Source organism: Gymnoscopelus microlampas (genome assembly GCF_963454915.1).
Source record: "Gymnoscopelus microlampas genome assembly, chromosome: 9".
Taxonomy (NCBI): domain Eukaryota; kingdom Metazoa; phylum Chordata; class Actinopteri; order Myctophiformes; family Myctophidae; genus Gymnoscopelus; species Gymnoscopelus microlampas.
The window spans coordinates 30,606,395-30,623,316 of NC_139946.1; the positions used below are offsets into that span (position 1 = coordinate 30,606,395).

The 16,922-nt window shown below is 43.5% G+C and overlaps 2 protein-coding genes across 2 annotated transcripts in view; one reads left to right on the forward strand and one right to left on the reverse strand.

The window, feature by feature from the left end:
• Window positions 1–12,068: 12,068 nt before the first annotated feature.
• LOC311051506 (retinol dehydrogenase 12-like) lies at window positions 12,069–13,067 on the reverse strand (the record flags this gene model as incomplete). The annotated part of the gene is made up of 1 exon (XM_084066084.1): window positions 12,069–13,067. The coding sequence occupies one exon, from the start codon at window positions 13,065–13,067 to the stop codon at window positions 12,069–12,071; it is 999 nt and encodes a 332-aa protein (XP_083922210.1).
• A 651-nt stretch (window positions 13,068–13,718) lies between these two features.
• Window positions 13,719–16,922, forward strand: part of LOC311051507 (organic cation/carnitine transporter 2-like) — a gene marked incomplete at both ends in the record, with an annotated part of 3,795 nt that continues 591 nt past the window's right edge. The window contains 6 exons of the mRNA XM_084066085.1: window positions 13,719–13,788; window positions 13,972–14,143; window positions 14,421–14,562; window positions 15,018–15,115; window positions 15,566–15,780; window positions 16,767–16,922. The exon at window positions 16,767–16,922 is cut by the window's right edge and continues 27 nt beyond it. Coding sequence (XP_083922211.1) covers window positions 13,719–13,788; window positions 13,972–14,143; window positions 14,421–14,562; window positions 15,018–15,115; window positions 15,566–15,780; window positions 16,767–16,922 — 853 coding nt within the window. The remainder of the gene's footprint in view (window positions 13,789–13,971; window positions 14,144–14,420; window positions 14,563–15,017; window positions 15,116–15,565; window positions 15,781–16,766) is intronic.

A 16,922-nucleotide genomic window follows, 5' to 3' on the forward strand; every position in this document is an offset into this window, starting at 1 on the left:
CTTGTGGCAAGCTGAGCGCAAGATGCTCATACAACTCCTGTGTGATAGAACAATGAAGCAGCAATGTTCACTTACAACAGAGGTTCCAATTCTGTTGATGCTGCCTGGTGTGTTTTGTGGAGTGATTTCATCATCTGCTGTGGGGGTGGTTGTTGTATGACAGGTTACTGGCAATGGTGGGACGTCACATCTCCCTTCTGTGCCAATTCCTGAAGAAACGATTTGAGCAGGAAGTAATGTGGGGACAGCTAAGTACAACCTGTCTCAGTCAACACTACTAGCCAGGAGCAAAACAGAGTGTGAGGGAAGATGAGGCAGACAGAACGATAGACAGAAAGGAGGCAGACAGTTGCTGCCAGAGACACAGGGACAAAGACAGGGACAGATGCAAAGAGGATGATATATCATAGAGGTTTTTAAGTCTTTACTCAAGACTCACCTTTTCTCTTTGGCTTTTAACCATAGCTGAGCTTAATTTGAATTAAACACTTGTTTTAAGCTTGTGTTTTTACACAAATATCTCTCTCACTTTGCATGTAATTGTTTTAGTATTTTTTTTACCTTGGTCAACTACGGTTGCTCTATAAATAATGTTTGATTTGATTTGATTATCATTAGCCTATAACAATAATGCATATTATTGGAAGTAGAGGACAGTTGTAGATAGATTCTACTTTATATAATGCAGGGTCACAAACTCACAATAATGACAGAACAGCAGTTTGCAAGCTCTGATGCCTGTCTGCGTTGAGAGGTTCCATCGTCCTCTTTGATAGCAGATTTAAACTAGAAAAGTGCACTTGAAGTGCAGGTCTTTGGCCAGGCCAGGTTGCCGACTCAGGCCTATATGAGTGAGTTTGTACGACAGACGGTACAACTGCACACGTTTGTACACCCCCTATGTGGAGAAGTGGAAAACCTCCAGCCTTCAGCCGTCTGGCCTAGTGGAGGAAACCAGTGTAGTACACTCAATCCCTGGTGACTTTTTCCTTGTACTGCTCTGCATGCACCAGTGCCACAGGCCCCAGTTCTGCTGTATTTATGGATCAAGACAACTGCAACTGCAATCATCCATGTCTCCAGTTCCACAAGTACAGCTAACAGGCCGGGAGACAGTGATATAAAGAGATACGGACAGGCAGGCAGATGCACTGTTAGGTGAATGGACATGCAGACACACAATCTGAGGTGCGGATTGGATTAAGATGACTATAACCATGTTTGGGAAAAAACAGACAACACACTTGATGATGATTTGACTGTGGCATTCAACTGACAGCATCCGACAGTTGCATAGCAGCCAGGCCACAAACAAATACAATTTGAGGACAAAGTGCCCCCCTGAGACCTATTAGAGTAATTACATTTCACGGGATCACAGATACAGATTTTCTGTAAACAATCCGCAAGAGACAAGACAGGCTACACGTCCCTGTCATCTCCTGCATGGGAAACCAAACATCCAAGTCGGAGCCAAAACAAAAATCCCAGCCAAGACAGAGATGGTCAGTGAGTGTACCATCTGTGCTACACAGACATTATTTAGCATTCAGATTGCACCCAATGCACCATTACGGCATGCTATAATCGATTCCATATGTAAGCCAGTCAACAAGTCAGACAAACTGTTTCCATATTGTTTGCATTCAGTTCCGACCGATTTATACAACATTTCTTTTTACTTGTATGATTTAGCAGTGCCTATATTCACAGTATTTCTTGCATGGTGTGTTTTGTTGCATGCTTTTAATTTGGTACTGTCTGTATTGTAACTGACTTGTCTCTAACTGACATTGCAATTGGTGCTAATGAGAGTAACCTGTGGCTAATGGGGTAGAATGGACGAATACAAGAACGCTCGTCCCAAAACACACTCCCCCCGTCAAATCCGGTTACCGCGGAACAGTCGGACCCACAAATCCGGCCATGGGGCAAGTGGTCCGTCGCTGGGGGTGAGAGTTCTGAGCAAAGATTGGAGGCAAGTGTGTTTTGGGGGCGAGCGTTCCGGTTACCGGACGGACTGGCAGTTTGGGTGACCTATTTGAAGAGGAGTTGGAACTGGACAGACCAATCAGCTGGTCCCAGAGGAAAGACTAATTTATCATTTCAGGTAGAAAAGTGTGATTCAGGAAACAAGGTGGGTGCTGCAGAGAGAGGACATGAGCACTGTGACCTGGTGCAGGAGGGCAGCTACTACGGTCGGGAGTCTAGGTGGATGGGGACAGTCAGGGACACCACCACCAGAGAAGGGCCAGTGCTGTACGATGGACATTCCGTGCACACTGCCCCAGGAATTGTTGTTCAGCAGCATGCGAACAAGCACAAGCACGAACGGAGAGGATGGTGACCGTGACGTGGGGAGCTGAGAAGCAGGACGCATGGTAGCGTGGAAGACGATTCTTTGAGACCGAGCCCTAAACACTGCCACTAGCAGCCAGCAGTGAGAGCTGTTCCTTTGTTTCCGCTGTTCCTTTGTTTCCATTATAGCCTAAAATCATCAACTGTTTCATCAATTGTTTCATCATCGTTTCACCTCCATCACTGCCCATTTCCCTGTAGTCTGCCATAATAAATACTTAGACTTCTGTCTATCCATTTGGTTCACTGGTCTCATATTTTGACGGGTATCCTGATGTCTGAATATATTATTACCCAGCAAACAGATTAAGCTATCTTTAACACCGGTTCTTGTGCATTTAGTTGACCAACCATGTGGTCCGTTATGAGTCTCCCTCTAAGGGTGGTGAATGATGTTTCAGTTGAGAACAAGATGACACCAGGCAGTATCACACGACAAGTTCTGAAGTTTATTGCACACATGTGACCAGAAGATATGAGCGAAGGACAAAAACAGAAAGTAGTTGATTGTCATGGCGTCATCAGAAAGTGCTTACGCAGATGACAGTGATTCAACACATGTACCTTATGTACTCGGTCAATCAGCTAAAGGTCAGTCCCATGATCATAATTCCTAACACTGGTGTTTAAGTGGCAATAACCAGTTCATTCTAAATTACTTATTGTAAAAGGACATGTAACTGCATGGCGTTGAGTCTCTTTCATCCACAGGCGTGGCCAAAGAAGAGGAGTGCTTCAGGGAGTACAGTACAGGAGCCAGTGTGTGGTTGCACAATCCCTTTAGGACTCAGCACTCATACTTTTGTTTTATCTTTAGGAAATACATTGCTGTTCTTTTGGCACATCTGTGTTTGTCCACTTTTTGTACACTACTAAGCTGCTCACCACCCGGTAAACCTATCATTTGGATATCGCCCCTCCTGGAGAATTTTCTATTTCATGTTAATTGTAGTTCCTCAGCCTAGTATTGTTGGGTCAATTTGTTGTAGGTGCTTTTTTAAATAAGCCAAGTGCTTTTATGAGCGATCCAGTTTAGGACCTTGTATTGTCAATTGTACTTCCATGTACTTTTACCATGTCTTTCTAAATAAAGTATTCAATCAATCAATCAATCAGTGGTGGAAAAAGTACTCGAATGTTTTACTTAAGTAAAAGTATCAATATTGCATTGTAGAAGTACTCTGTTACAAGTACAAGTCTGGAATGAAACATTTACTTGAGTAAAAGTACAAAAGTATTGGTATCAAAATGTACTTAAAGTACCAAAAGTAAAAGTACTAAAATGTTTGAAAATAGCCGATCTGCCAGCTCACAACGCGTCGCATCGGCTATTTTCAAATAGCCTAGGTATAAAATAGGGCTAAAATGGTTAATGTATGTCTTATAACATTCTAATTTATATCGGCAAAGTAACTAGTAACTAAAGTTTTCAAATAATTGTAGTGGAGTAAAAGTACAATATTTGCCTCTGAGATGTAGTGGAGTAGAAGTAGAAGTATTGACAATTGGAAATACTCCAGTAAAGTACTTTACACCACTGCAATCAATCCCATTTCAAATTCTGTTTAAGGAGTTCTTAGGCTCCTAGTTCAAACCTTGGTGGCGTAATTGGTTAAGTACAAACCCACCATTTGGGACATGATAGTAACTGTTTGTTAGTATCCACACATGTCTTTTTAGTAACTGTATGTCAGTATCAACACCATATCCAGTGTGTGTTCCTGGATAAAAGCTCTGTGCAGGTTTTGCTCCTTGAGTGTTAGGTTTCACTAACTGTGTGTTATGAATTATGATTATGGACTGACCTTTATCTGATTGACTCAGTACATACATGTGTTGAATCACTCTCATCTGCATAACACATACTGATACACTTGACACCATGACAATCAACTACTTTCTGTTTTTGTCCTTGTCTCATGTCTTCTTTTCATGTGTCCAATACTATATTCTTTATGTGTGTAATAAACTTGAGAACCTGTCATGTGATACTGTCTGTTGTCATCTTGTTCTCCGAGCTCGTCACTCAACTGAAACTTCACTCACCAGTCACCACCCTTAGTTTAAATTCACAACACTGTGTGTTACCTTTAAATTCAGTGTTTAAGCTATTGGGGGGGGGGGGGGGGGGGGTAAACTGTAATACACAAGACATAAGCATTAGCAAACAAACACAGTTTAGAGTAAAGCAATGAGACAGTGGGACACATGCAATACAACCATCAATGGGGGACAAGATAAAATCCCGACATACAGGTAGGCAAGACAGGCAAATGAAGACAGATGAAGCAAACAAGTAGACAACATATCTGTGTGTGTGTGTGTGTGTGTGTGTGTGTGTGTGTGTGTGTGTGTGTGTGTGTGTGTGTGCGTGTGCGTGTGCGTGTGCGTGTGTGTGTGTGTGTGGGCATTTTAGAACCGAAGGGGGGATGCGTGCCCAGCGTGATTTTTTGTTTTGTTTTTTTGTTATTTATTTATTTAATTTTTTTACTTTCATTCGGTTAATTTTAAGTGTGATGGCCTTGTGTGTGACGATTGTAGAACAGGTAGGTATTCTCTTAACTTCCCCATTGCTGTTCTGTTTCGCCTCCTTATCTTCTTCGGGGGCGAAGATGTTTATGATTCTACACACCGGCATGTCTGTATAGATAAGGAGGCCTGTAATTAGGCCTCCTTATCTATCTAACTGCTACCAGGGTCAACCACAATGTCTTTATCTCTGGGTTTTTTGACAATGGTCAATGGTACATTCTTGTGGTGAGACTACTGTAATCAAGGCACCTGGGACACTCTTCTTATTCTTCATGCTCATTCCTCATGGGAAAGGTACTGTATGCACATTTTATTTTTGTTATTTCATTGTTTTGTATTGAGGAAATGTTTTTAATTTGACATCAGAAAACTTTGATCAGGTCAAGTTGCCCAATGATGATGATGTCCCCAAATACCCGCACTGTGTAGAAAAAGTTCCTTGTGTGATGGGAAGTGTATCTGTTACAGGGAAATTGGAAAACCAGTGAAATTGAAAAAGGAGCGCTCGTTCCCCCCCCCCACCTCGCTTCCCCATGTGTTCACTTTGATTGCAACTGGTGACGTTAATTTGTCTATCTAATCAACACACCTCTGTTACTAGGCAATTCTGTAGAACCAACACTAGAGGGCAATGCAAGCCACACTAGAGCCCCCGCACACACACACACACACACACACACACACACACACACACACACACACGCGCGCGCGCTCGCGCACGCACGCATGCACACACATTTCCAACTTACAACCTCAGTAAAACTATGCCTAGACCTAACCTTATCCCTAACCCTAACCTCAGTAAAACTATGCCTAAACCTAACCTTAACCCTAACCATAACCTCAGTAAAACTATGCCTAAACCTAACCTTAACCCTAAACCTAACCTCAGAAAAACTATGCCTAAACCATAACCTTATGCCTAACCCTAACCTCAGTAAAACTATGCCTAAACCTAACCTTATCCCTAACCCTAACCTCAGTCAATTAAATGTTTTTCTTTTTTTCAACCTATAGTCCTTCTGGCATGTATTCTGCGGTCTCTCGAGCGTAGCGATAATGTCTTTCTCCGTCTCGCGAGTTAAAAATACAGCGTTACTTTACGAGCATACCTTTCCAGTTTCCCAACGAATGCCAATCTCCCTGCGACAACTCGACCTCAAAGTTAGGCCGTTATGTAGAACCAGTTTGCTTACAAATGTTTGCTTACCTCGTGCTCTGCTCCCTGAGTGTCTTCATGTCATTGTGTGCATGTGTGCCTGTTTGTGATGAAGTTCGAGGAGGCTACCTCTTTTATTGGCGTCTGGGGTCGATTCCAGAAGACGGTCTTCTTCCTCCTAAGCCTCGGCTGTGTACCCAGCGGTTATGTGGGCATGGCCATAGTCTTCATTGCTGATATACCTCCACACCACTGCCGCTTATCTCCCCTCAACTCCTCTTCCTCTCCGTCCTTCAGCCTGGACCTCAATCTATCTATTCCCCTAGAAGAGGTGAAAGGGGAAGTCACTCTAAGTCGCTGCTCCAGGTAACTAGCTCCAGAGTAAATGCAGAGTTGATTGATTTCATGATTTTGGATATTTGAAAGATATATTTGCTTATACATACTTAGTAAATATGTAAATGAATACAGTAGGTGTGAAAACTAAAATAATGTAATTAAATGGGATAAATCAACAATTGTATCTATTATATATTATAATATACTTATTTATTATACTATATTAATAACAACAACTTATTTATTCGCTATGGGGGCCGCTATCTGAATGGTTAGCCTGGGAAGCCAGAGGTCCCAGGTTCAATCCCAGTTCTCAGCAATGTGTCGAAATGTCCTTGAGCAAGACACTCAACCCCCAACTTCCCCTGTACTAGCGCCCACCGCTCCTGTTACTTAGGATGGGTTAAATGCGGAATCCTCATTTCGCTGTGTTAGCAACTATACAGTGACACATACCACAAAGGAATGTGGACTATATTATTGTTGAGTTGAAAGGGAATTAAGCCCAGTCTTGCAGCTACAGGTATTTGAAAATGACAGACAGACAGACAATCACAGTCCGAGTGGAGAGTAGGACCCAAGACGAGGGACAAGGGAGACTGAGACAAGGGCTTGAAAGTTCTATAGGTGGGATATGACATCATTCACTCACTCACGCTTATGTTCTGACCTATGACACTTACCGTACTTGCATTTTCCTGAATGCTGTGTCTGTATGACTATGTTCCAGGTATAGACAGCTGGTGGAGGGGTCTGGGGCTGGTTTCTATGCTAACAAGACAGAGGGATGTGTGGATGGCTGGGTGTTCAGCTCTGAGAGATACTCGTCCACCATCATTACTGAGGTCTGTACAAAATGCACATTTAGAATATAGTGTTTTTTTCTAGTAATTCATAAGTAAGTAAACATGAACAGAAGTACACTTAAGTAATCTTGCATTTGACTTCAGAAGTCACTAGCCCTCTTTTCATCATCCAAAAATGTTAACATTTTCTCTCTCTCAGCCTTGCGTTCTTGGCTCTCTTAGCCTTGCATTCTGTGTCCTCTCCTGGCAAAAATACCATGTTTACAGGCCATGACTATACCAGTATGTTTAAATGAGCCTTAGGGCCTACTTAACTTGTGTCCCATTATGCTAGCATGTTTTACTGAGCATTTGTCTTTTTCTCAACTCGGGTCCTGGAATTCTATTTTGTCTGACATGAACCATCTTTCCGTGTGTGCGTGTGCATGTGCATGTGCGTGTGTGTAGTGGGCTCTGGTGTGTGAAGACGGCTGGAAAGCCCCGTTCACGATGACTGTGTACTTCCTGGGAATTCTCACCGGAGCGTTTGTGTCAGGAATCATCTCTGACCGGTACGATGTTCTACACAAAGCTGTCTTTCTCACTTATAGAATGAAAAACATACTTGTGGCGGACAAGTACGTTTTTGAGACTGGACACAACAAACGTAATTTGAGACTGGACTTAAATGTGAAAATATCTACAAGCTCGGTATGAGCAGCTATTGTCTTTTCTTTTTTGCCTATAAGGTAATGCCAGTCCTGAGACAGGCATTAAATGTGGCATCCTACATTAAAATCGCCAGCCCAGGTACCCATAGTACCGGCCCATATATGGGCATATACCGATGACATCAGAGCCATTTATGGGCATATCGGTCGGATCCTTTTCAAAGGACAGTGTTACTTGAGGACAGGAGGAGATCAAGTTCTACCGGTTAAACAAACTTGCCAATGTGGAAAATAATTAATTGAGAGTCGAAAGAGATATGTACAGTACATGATGAGTGATTAATGAAGGGCATGACAGGATTTTAATTAAATGCAGTGTCACAATATTGACAACGCAGTAGTTTCAGTTTCAGTTTATTTGTATTTATAGTGCAACATCACACCAAGGGGTCTCTGTGCACTTCACACGATCTAAATGTTGGAAAGTGTATTTGTGGCTCAATGCCTTCAGCTTAACTGGTTGTCTCTTAGAGTGTCTCTAGCATTAAGAGAGCTGTAGAATACACATAGGCATGGGGGGATGCTGCCGCTTGTGCATGTGTGAACAGCAACGGCCTACTCTGTGCAAGTCGTACCCATTGTACCCATCTGTCCGTTCCGTGTCAAGCATGCCCAAATATGGAGTCTAGGCCAGTCTATGACATCATTATTAGGATGTCATATTGATGATATCAGGGTACTCCATATATGGGGATTTGCAGATTTATCGCAATTTTTCTTTTAAATACGCTGATCCGACCACACTGAGTTTGAAATCGGTCAGGCCCATATATGGGCATATCGGTCAGATTGGCAGTTCTGGACAACCGGATCTCCATATATGGGCATATCGGTCAGATTGGCAGTTCTGGACAACCGGATCTCCATATATGGGCATATCGGTCGGATCGGCGGTTCTGGACAACCGCTTATCCAACCCGACTTGACTCTGGGTTCTGGCGGTCCTCGGTGACCCGCGCGCCAAGTTTGAAGTCGGTCAGTCGGACAGTCCCTCGAGAGACACACACACACACGATTTCATGCACTTATAGTAAGGATGTCCGGTAGTTCTGACCCCCCAAACTTTTCCCAAAATATGGATTTTTTTGCTCAAATATGGAGATGATTGTCATCACTATCAGTCTTGCCCAAATATACTGTGGATACCCTGTCTTGTTTCTTTGCTGCACTGATTCCCTTTATTCTTCAAATATTTTTCACATATTAGAAATTCATAATCTCAGTTTCACTGTCCGGCCCTTCCTCCATACCGTATTTAGGAAGACCGTTTCTCTATTTTTCTTTTTGTCTCTGTAGGACAGACACATTTCGGTTTGTCTCTGAGGACTGGAAAACAGGTGTGTTTGTTGTTGTCTCTGTTCTACAAGCAGACTGTTTTGTTTGAGTCTATTTGTCTTCTATGCCATTATACTCTTCATCAGAATAATGCAGGAGGCAAGCCGTCTATAGGAATGGGTCTTTGCGGAGGGTTGTCTGAGCCTATGTGTGTCCGCAGTTAAACTTGCAAACAGCCGGAGATCTTCTTCTTCTTTCGTGTAACGTCAGAGGTCCAACTCGGTGTCGTGTAGCCATGCCCGCATCTCTGGTCCTGTCAAAGAGGCTGGTTTCCGAGGGTGGTCTATATAAGGGGCAGATGGTGATTATATGGTCGGCGGTCTGCTCAGGGTCACCGCACTCGCATGCCGCACTGTCCGCCAAGCCCCACGTCTTCATTGATGTTTTAAAGCGACCGACCCCAGTTCGTAGACGGTTCAGTGTGGTCCATTGCCGGCGTGGTAGGTCATCTCCTCCAATGGCGCCATCTCCTGGGTCCCAGATGTAACGGTGGATTCGGGAGGGCCCGGCTGACTCCCACTCCTCCTTCCAAGCTGCTGCCAACCATGCATCTCTGGAGATGTCCTCAGAGGTGGAGTTGAGCATCTCTTGTGCTGCCTTGTTGTAGGGGTGGCGGGACTTGAGTCTGCTTGGAGGTGCTGGTGTTATTGTGGTGTTGTGCAGGATGTGCCAGTCATACTTTTGTGCCTTCCTGGCCAGGGCGAGGGTGGCAGCCTCCCGTCGGAGGCCGGCCGGTGCTATTCCCGCGAGGACTGGCAAGAGGGACACAGGGGTAGGCTTTAAGCATCCAGTTATAATTCGGAGTGAGGTATTGATAGCCTGAGATGTCTTGTGAGATGTCTTGTGCACGCTGCCAGTAGGACAAGGAAGTAGCCTACCTCCACACATTTTCTTTTTCACACATTTTCTTTTAACATTTTTGAAATATTTAACTTTAATTTTATAATAGAAATCAATAGTGGTCTGATCGGGCTGAAACATTGCCAAACATTGCAAGGCTCCGCATATCTTCTGTACTGTACTCCTATCAAAGTAAAGCTCTTGTTGTTTTTTTTGCATCGTCTGGCAACAGGTTGTTTTTATTCTCCTCCTCCTTCTTCTTCAGCCTGTAATATGAATCAATGGCGTACTGATACTTGGCTGATGTTAGGCCAAAGAGGGAAGCCAACTTCTCTCCCAGGTAGTTGCAGACTAAGAGGGTGGAAGTAGCAGCTCTCCGGATGTGGAACCAGACGTATGGACCCAAGGGCTTCTTTGACGGGGGGATTTCCTCTTAGGCTCCTGGTTTTCGACGTCCTCCTCATCTGTACTGTATTCCTCCAGCGTCTCCCCACTGGCAAAATGGATGATTCGACGAGGAACCTTCTCTTGTTGCTGCTGCTGCTGCTGTTGCTGTTGCTGTTGCTGTGTGTTCTCACCCTCCGACAGGGGGGATTTCCTCAAAGACCCCTGGTGGTACTCCTCCATCATCTCACCGCTGTCTTGTTGCTGTCTCATGTTCCGACTGATGGAATCTCCTCTCAGGCGATAGACATGTAGTTAAACCTAATATGTCATTCGTCTCGTAAAATGGAGATGACTGACATCATATTGATGATGTTGTTGAAAGTGTTTCCGCGCCCAAATATGGAAATGACTGACATCATAGGTTTTGCCCAAATATGGAGATTACTGAATACATCATCCTTTCCCTTTGATCTCTGCTATATGGTACAGTACATGTAAATGATGTCAATATCAATATAATAGAACTAGCACACTCTCTATAGAGCATCGCAGTTGCGCAGAATCCGGGTGCCGGAAGTAAATACTCAATGCATTTTTCCCATTGACTTTTCCAAGAATATTTATATCAATGAATTTAAGCCTAGAATCAAGCCATCCAGGATTCTGGTGAATCATGACCATAAAACCTTTTTTTCTGTGATTTTTTAAATTTTATATTTAATGATATGATATACTATGTTTAATAAATACCCTTTGTTTTGCCGTTTTCAAAAAAGTTTTTTCACAGAATCAAACGTTTTATGGTCATGATTCACCAGGATCCTGGATAGCTTGATTCTAGGCTTAAATTAATTTATATAAATATTTTCGGAAAAGTCAATGGGAAAAATGCATTGAGTATTTACTTCCGGCAACTGGAAGTGGGCGGGAACTGCGACGCTCTATACCCTTCCACTGAGATAGTTCGACCCTGGTTTTGGGTAGGAAGGCTACTGGTTCTACACAGCTCGCCGGTAGCCAGTCTATGAAGTCAGTACAACATGTATGACATAAAATTGATGACATCAGGGATCTCCATATATGGGCATAGAAGGGACACAGACGGAGAGATACAGAGATTTGAGGTACATTTCTGAACAACCGCCAATCCGACCAACTCCCCAGTTGGCGCATCACACCCGCAGTCCTAGTAAGTGGCCCTCTCCTAGCTCAGTGGGATCCCCATATTATTTTGGGGGTCCCCAGATGATTAGCTTAATGTGCAACATTGTGTTCTCACTCAACAGTAAACAAATAATTTAAAGCCATTTAAGACCTTTTTATACCAAATTGGCCAAATTGTCAAATATTAAGTATAAGAGGCAAACATTGTGAAAATAGTCGATCTATAAGCTCACTGCGAGGCGTTGTGATCTTGTAGATCGGCTATTTTCACAATATCTTTCTGTGGAACTGAGTCAAACTAAATGTAATGCTTACAATTCCAAGTGTTGGTCAGGGTGGGGGGTCACCAGTTCAAATATGATTATTTTGGGGGGTCACGGCCTGAAAAGTTTGGGAACCCTTGTCCTAGCTGGCTGGATGTTCTCATCATTCTCACCATCAACCCAGACCAACCATTGATGCACTCAGATCCCACAGCTTCTTGGCTGCTTCATCGTCCAGGCCCTGAGGTGCCGCTGTTTTAGGGCTGCAGTCACTGTAGTACAGTCCACTCTCATTCTGTAGGCTTTCATCCACAGCACAGTGGATCGTGGTCTGGGCTCCTTCCTTCGGCGATTTGAAGAAAATCATAAGTGATTTATATACAAGTCTCTTCCACAGGGACAGTGAAGGCTCAAGGTGTCGCCCAAGCTCAGTTCGGATAACTCCAGGGTGTAGGCTGTATGTAGTTACCCCAGTACCTTGCAGTTGACGGGCCAGCTCCCTTGTGAAGAGGACGTTAGCGAGTTTGCTTTGCTGGTAACTTGTCCAGGGGTTGTATTCTTTATCTAGGTTTATGTCATCAAAATTGATTTTACCTCTCTTGTGAGCGATACTGGAGACATTCACAATACGACTAGGAGCTGTCTTCTTCAGGAGATCCAAAAGAAGGTTTGTTAACAGGAAGTGACCCAAGTGGTTCACACCAAACTGCATCTCAAAGCCATCTTCAGTCAGCCATTTTGGACAGTGCATGACACCTGCATTATTGATAAGAACATCCAACCTCTCTTCACTGGCCAGTATGTCTTTTGCCAGTTCTCGCACTGACTGCAGAGATGCTAAGTCCAACCTTTTGAAAATAACGTTCCCGTTCCCACTGCTCTTCCGTATAACCTCTGCAGCTTCACTGGCCCGATCCATGTCTCTACAGGCCAGAATGACCCTCGCACCTCGGCTAGCCAAGTCAACAGCTGTCTCTTTACCAATTCCTGTGTTGGCTCCGGTAATCAGGACAGTCCTTCCATCCAAACGTGCTTTGCTATGACACACCCCTCCTGCCAGCCATTTTCTCATTGCAAAAAATCCCACCCCTGTTAATGTGATGAGAGTTAAGGATATATTATGCTTGCCAACAAAGGTTCTTAGGGTCTTAATTTGGGGTTCAAAAAGGACCATACACGCTGGTTTTAGATAAGTGTTCTACGCTCTACGTAGAGGACACAAGACAAGATAATCATCCCATACAATGGTTAAGTTCTTTATACAATATGAACCAGGAAGCGACTGCACACGACTGATGTCATTGATGACTGTCATCATAGACGACTGAGTGAGCCATAATCCAAAGTAAACCTGATTAAAAGCAGGCCACACATGTATACAGCATGCACGCACACATAGGCCTATATATTTCCACATTTTACGCTGCAAATTGCAATCCTTATTTTATAACCACTCCATGAATTGACATTGTCTAGTTTTACAGTGCTGTGTTTATACATTTTTGTTGTTCTTTCCTGTACTTTTCTGATCTTGTCTGGGACCAGATCCACCAGACACACACACACACACACACACACACACACACACACACACACACACACACACACACACACACACACACACACACACACACACACACACACACACACACACACACACACACACACAGTAAAGTAATCTGTTTCTGTGAAGTTATCTGTGGCATGTGCACTATGTGCTTTCTCTCTATTGACTCATAGTTACGGTCGACGTGTGATCTTCTTTGTGTCTGCGGCAGTTCAGACATTGTTTTGTCTGCTTCTGGCTGCCTCCACCAGATGGGAGATGTTCTGTGTCCTCTACTTCTTACTGGCTATTGGAAGGGCTGCCAACTACACCTGTGCCTTCATACTGGGTAGGGAGATTACACAAATACAGTCCGATAAACAGACAGAAATATCTATTTACTATGTATGTCTGTCTGTCTGTCTGTCTGTCTGTCTGTCTGTCTGTCTGTCTGTCTGTCTATCTACTCTGTCTGTCTGTCTGTCTGTCTGTCTGTCTGTCTGTCTGTCTGTCTGTCTGTCTGTCTGTCTAGGTTCTGAGCTGCTTACCAAGAATGTGAGAAGCTGTTTTGGGATCATTGGAATTGGCTTCGGCTACTCTCTGGGATACACCTTGCTGCCTCTTTTTGCCTTTTACATCAGGAGCTGGAGATGGCTGCTAGTGGCTCTGTCTGTTCCTGGTCTACTCTATATACCTCTGTGGTGGTAAGACTTACAGTATGGAATGCAATATAATCTGTCAAGTCCAATCAAGTTTATTTATATAACACATTTCAACAACAAGGCAATTCAAAGTGCTTTACAGTACACAAACGTTAAAGCTGTCTGCACTTCAAACAAAGTCAAACGTTTTTTCAAATCTACAGTGAAGCTCACAACCCGTCGAGATGCGTTGTGAGCATACAGATCGGCTATTTTCGAAGTAATTTAGAAATATTTTGTGGTAAAGTGGTTAAGTGAACTAATCCTGTCCAATGGCTAGGTTTATCCCAGAGTCTCCTCGCTGGCTATTGGCTCAAGGTCGTGTCAAGGAAGCAGAGCTTATCATCAGAGCTGCAGCAAAGAAGAATGGAGTCATGGCACCCGAGGTTATCTTCAATCAAGAAGAAGTTACTCCACTCACGGTAAAGTTACACACAAATGTTTTGTCCAAATAAAGAGCAAAAGCATTTGGGTCAGTGACAAAATGGGGTTGGCAAGATGACAAACGTCTTTAAAGGCATGTATCAGGTTTGTTAAAATGTATGTATTTTGTAATCATGTTGGTTTCACGTCATCTGAAAAGACATTTGCACCATTTTTACAATGTAAATTACAGTATGCACCTGAAAATGTGAAATGGTGTAACCAGATACAAATTTGGAATATTGTATATTGTATCCACTTGAAGTGAATGAACGTTCTCACTTGATTTTTAAATATCAAATGAAAATAAATTGAGATGTTATTAGCATTATCTCTAGATGTGTTTTTAGACAACAGGGCTGCCCAAATCTATCTCTGTATGGAGGCCATATATCTAACACGTCTCTCTCTTTCTCTCTCCCTCCCTTATCTCTATTTGTATCTATGGGTATAGGATGCTAGTCCTGCATATAGCCAACATCTGTACACCTGGCTAGACTTGGTTCGAACAAGTAATATAAGAAACCTCACCATAATCACCATCTTCATCTGGTAAATATGTGGAAATACATGGAGGTACTTTCTTGGTCCACTGGCCTCTAGAAAGTGCCAAGATAGTTGGCACTGATCGGTCCAGCAGGTTGCGAGATTAGCCCCGGACAGAAAACAGACAGACAGACAGATTTGTAGATGGCTCTGCCTCATTATATACTGTATGTTCTTTTTTTTTGTGCAACATCCATCATTCATAGTTTTGCTACACTGTGTCGTCCAATGTAAAGAAACATTTTAAAAAGGGCCATGGTACACTATGTTGTCCAATGTAAAAACATATTTTCTCAAAAAATGGCAGTAGTAGTAGGAAAAGTAAGCATGTTTGGTGGTGAAAGTAGAAGGACAAGAAATCATTTGGTGCCCCTGTTCCCATCTGTCAAAATGAAATACTTTCAACATCAGCTTGCTCTCTCTCTCTCTCTCTCTCTCTCACTCTCTCTCATTTAGGATTGTGAGTTCCATGACATATTATGGTATGTCGTTAAACACACCAAACATGGATGGAGACCCTTACATCAACTGCCTGGTTTCCGGAGCGACTGAGTTTGTTAGTAACGTCTGTATTTGGTTTGTGATCCGCTACACTCCACGGCGTTTCCCCCTCCCCTTCACTATGTTGCTGTCTGGGGTTCTACTGCTGCTAATCAAGCTCATACCCGATGGTACACACACACACACACACACACACACACACACACACACACACACACACACACACACACACACACACACGCAAACATTCATAGTCACAAATGCAGACACAATCACACACAAATATACAGTAGAGGGAAACACCCACATAGTTAAACAAGCGACGTGTTGAACGGAGTGTTGAGGTTTCAGTATCCATTGCCCATGTTATTGCGTGGATGCGAGAGAGAGCTCCCCTGTCTTCTATGGTGCTTCCCTGTCATTGTATGGTGCTTACTATGGTGCTTACCTGTCATCTAAGGTGTTTACTATGGTGCTTACCTGCCATCTATGGTCCTTACCTGCCATCTATGGTGCTTACCTGCCATCTATGGTGCTTACTATGGTGCTTACCTGCCATCTATGGTGCTTACCTGCCATCTATGGTGCTTACTATGTTGCTTACCTGCCATCTATGGTGCTTACTATGGTGCTTACCTGCCATCTATGGTAATTACCTGCCATCTATGGTGCTTACTATGGTGCTTACCTGCCATCTATGGTGCTTACCTGCCATCTATGGTGCTTACTATGGTGCTTACTATGGTGCTTACCTGCCATCGCTGGTGCTTACTATGGTTATGGCGTCATTTAATGGTTCTCTCTCTCTCTCTCTCTCTCTCTCTCTCTCTCTCTCTCTCTCTCTCTCTCTCGGTTCTCATTGGTTCATCGGTGTGGTCCGGTACAAATGATTCAAAACTGTGTTGTGCGAGTAGAAAAAAGACTGATTGATGGTGAATCACTAAGATGAATGTCCTTTGAAATGTTTTTAAAAAGGATTATAGTTCACAATGAGATGCCTCAATGCCTCCCTCTCTGACCAAGATATGCTGCAATAGCCTACATGCTTTTTATGCTCTTCTCTTCTCTTCTCTTCTCTTCTCTTCTCTTCTCTTCTCTTCTCTTCTCTTCTCTTCTCTTCTCTTCTCTTCTCTTCTCTTCTCTTCTCTTCCTCCAGATCTGTCCATTCTAACTCGGGTCCTGGTGATGGTAGGGAAGACAGGAGTGACAGGAGCATATAATTTCCTCTACCTCTACTCCACGGAGCTCTTCCCCACTGTAGTGAGACACATGGCGCTGGGAGCCCTGTCCATGTCTGCCCGCATAGGCAGCG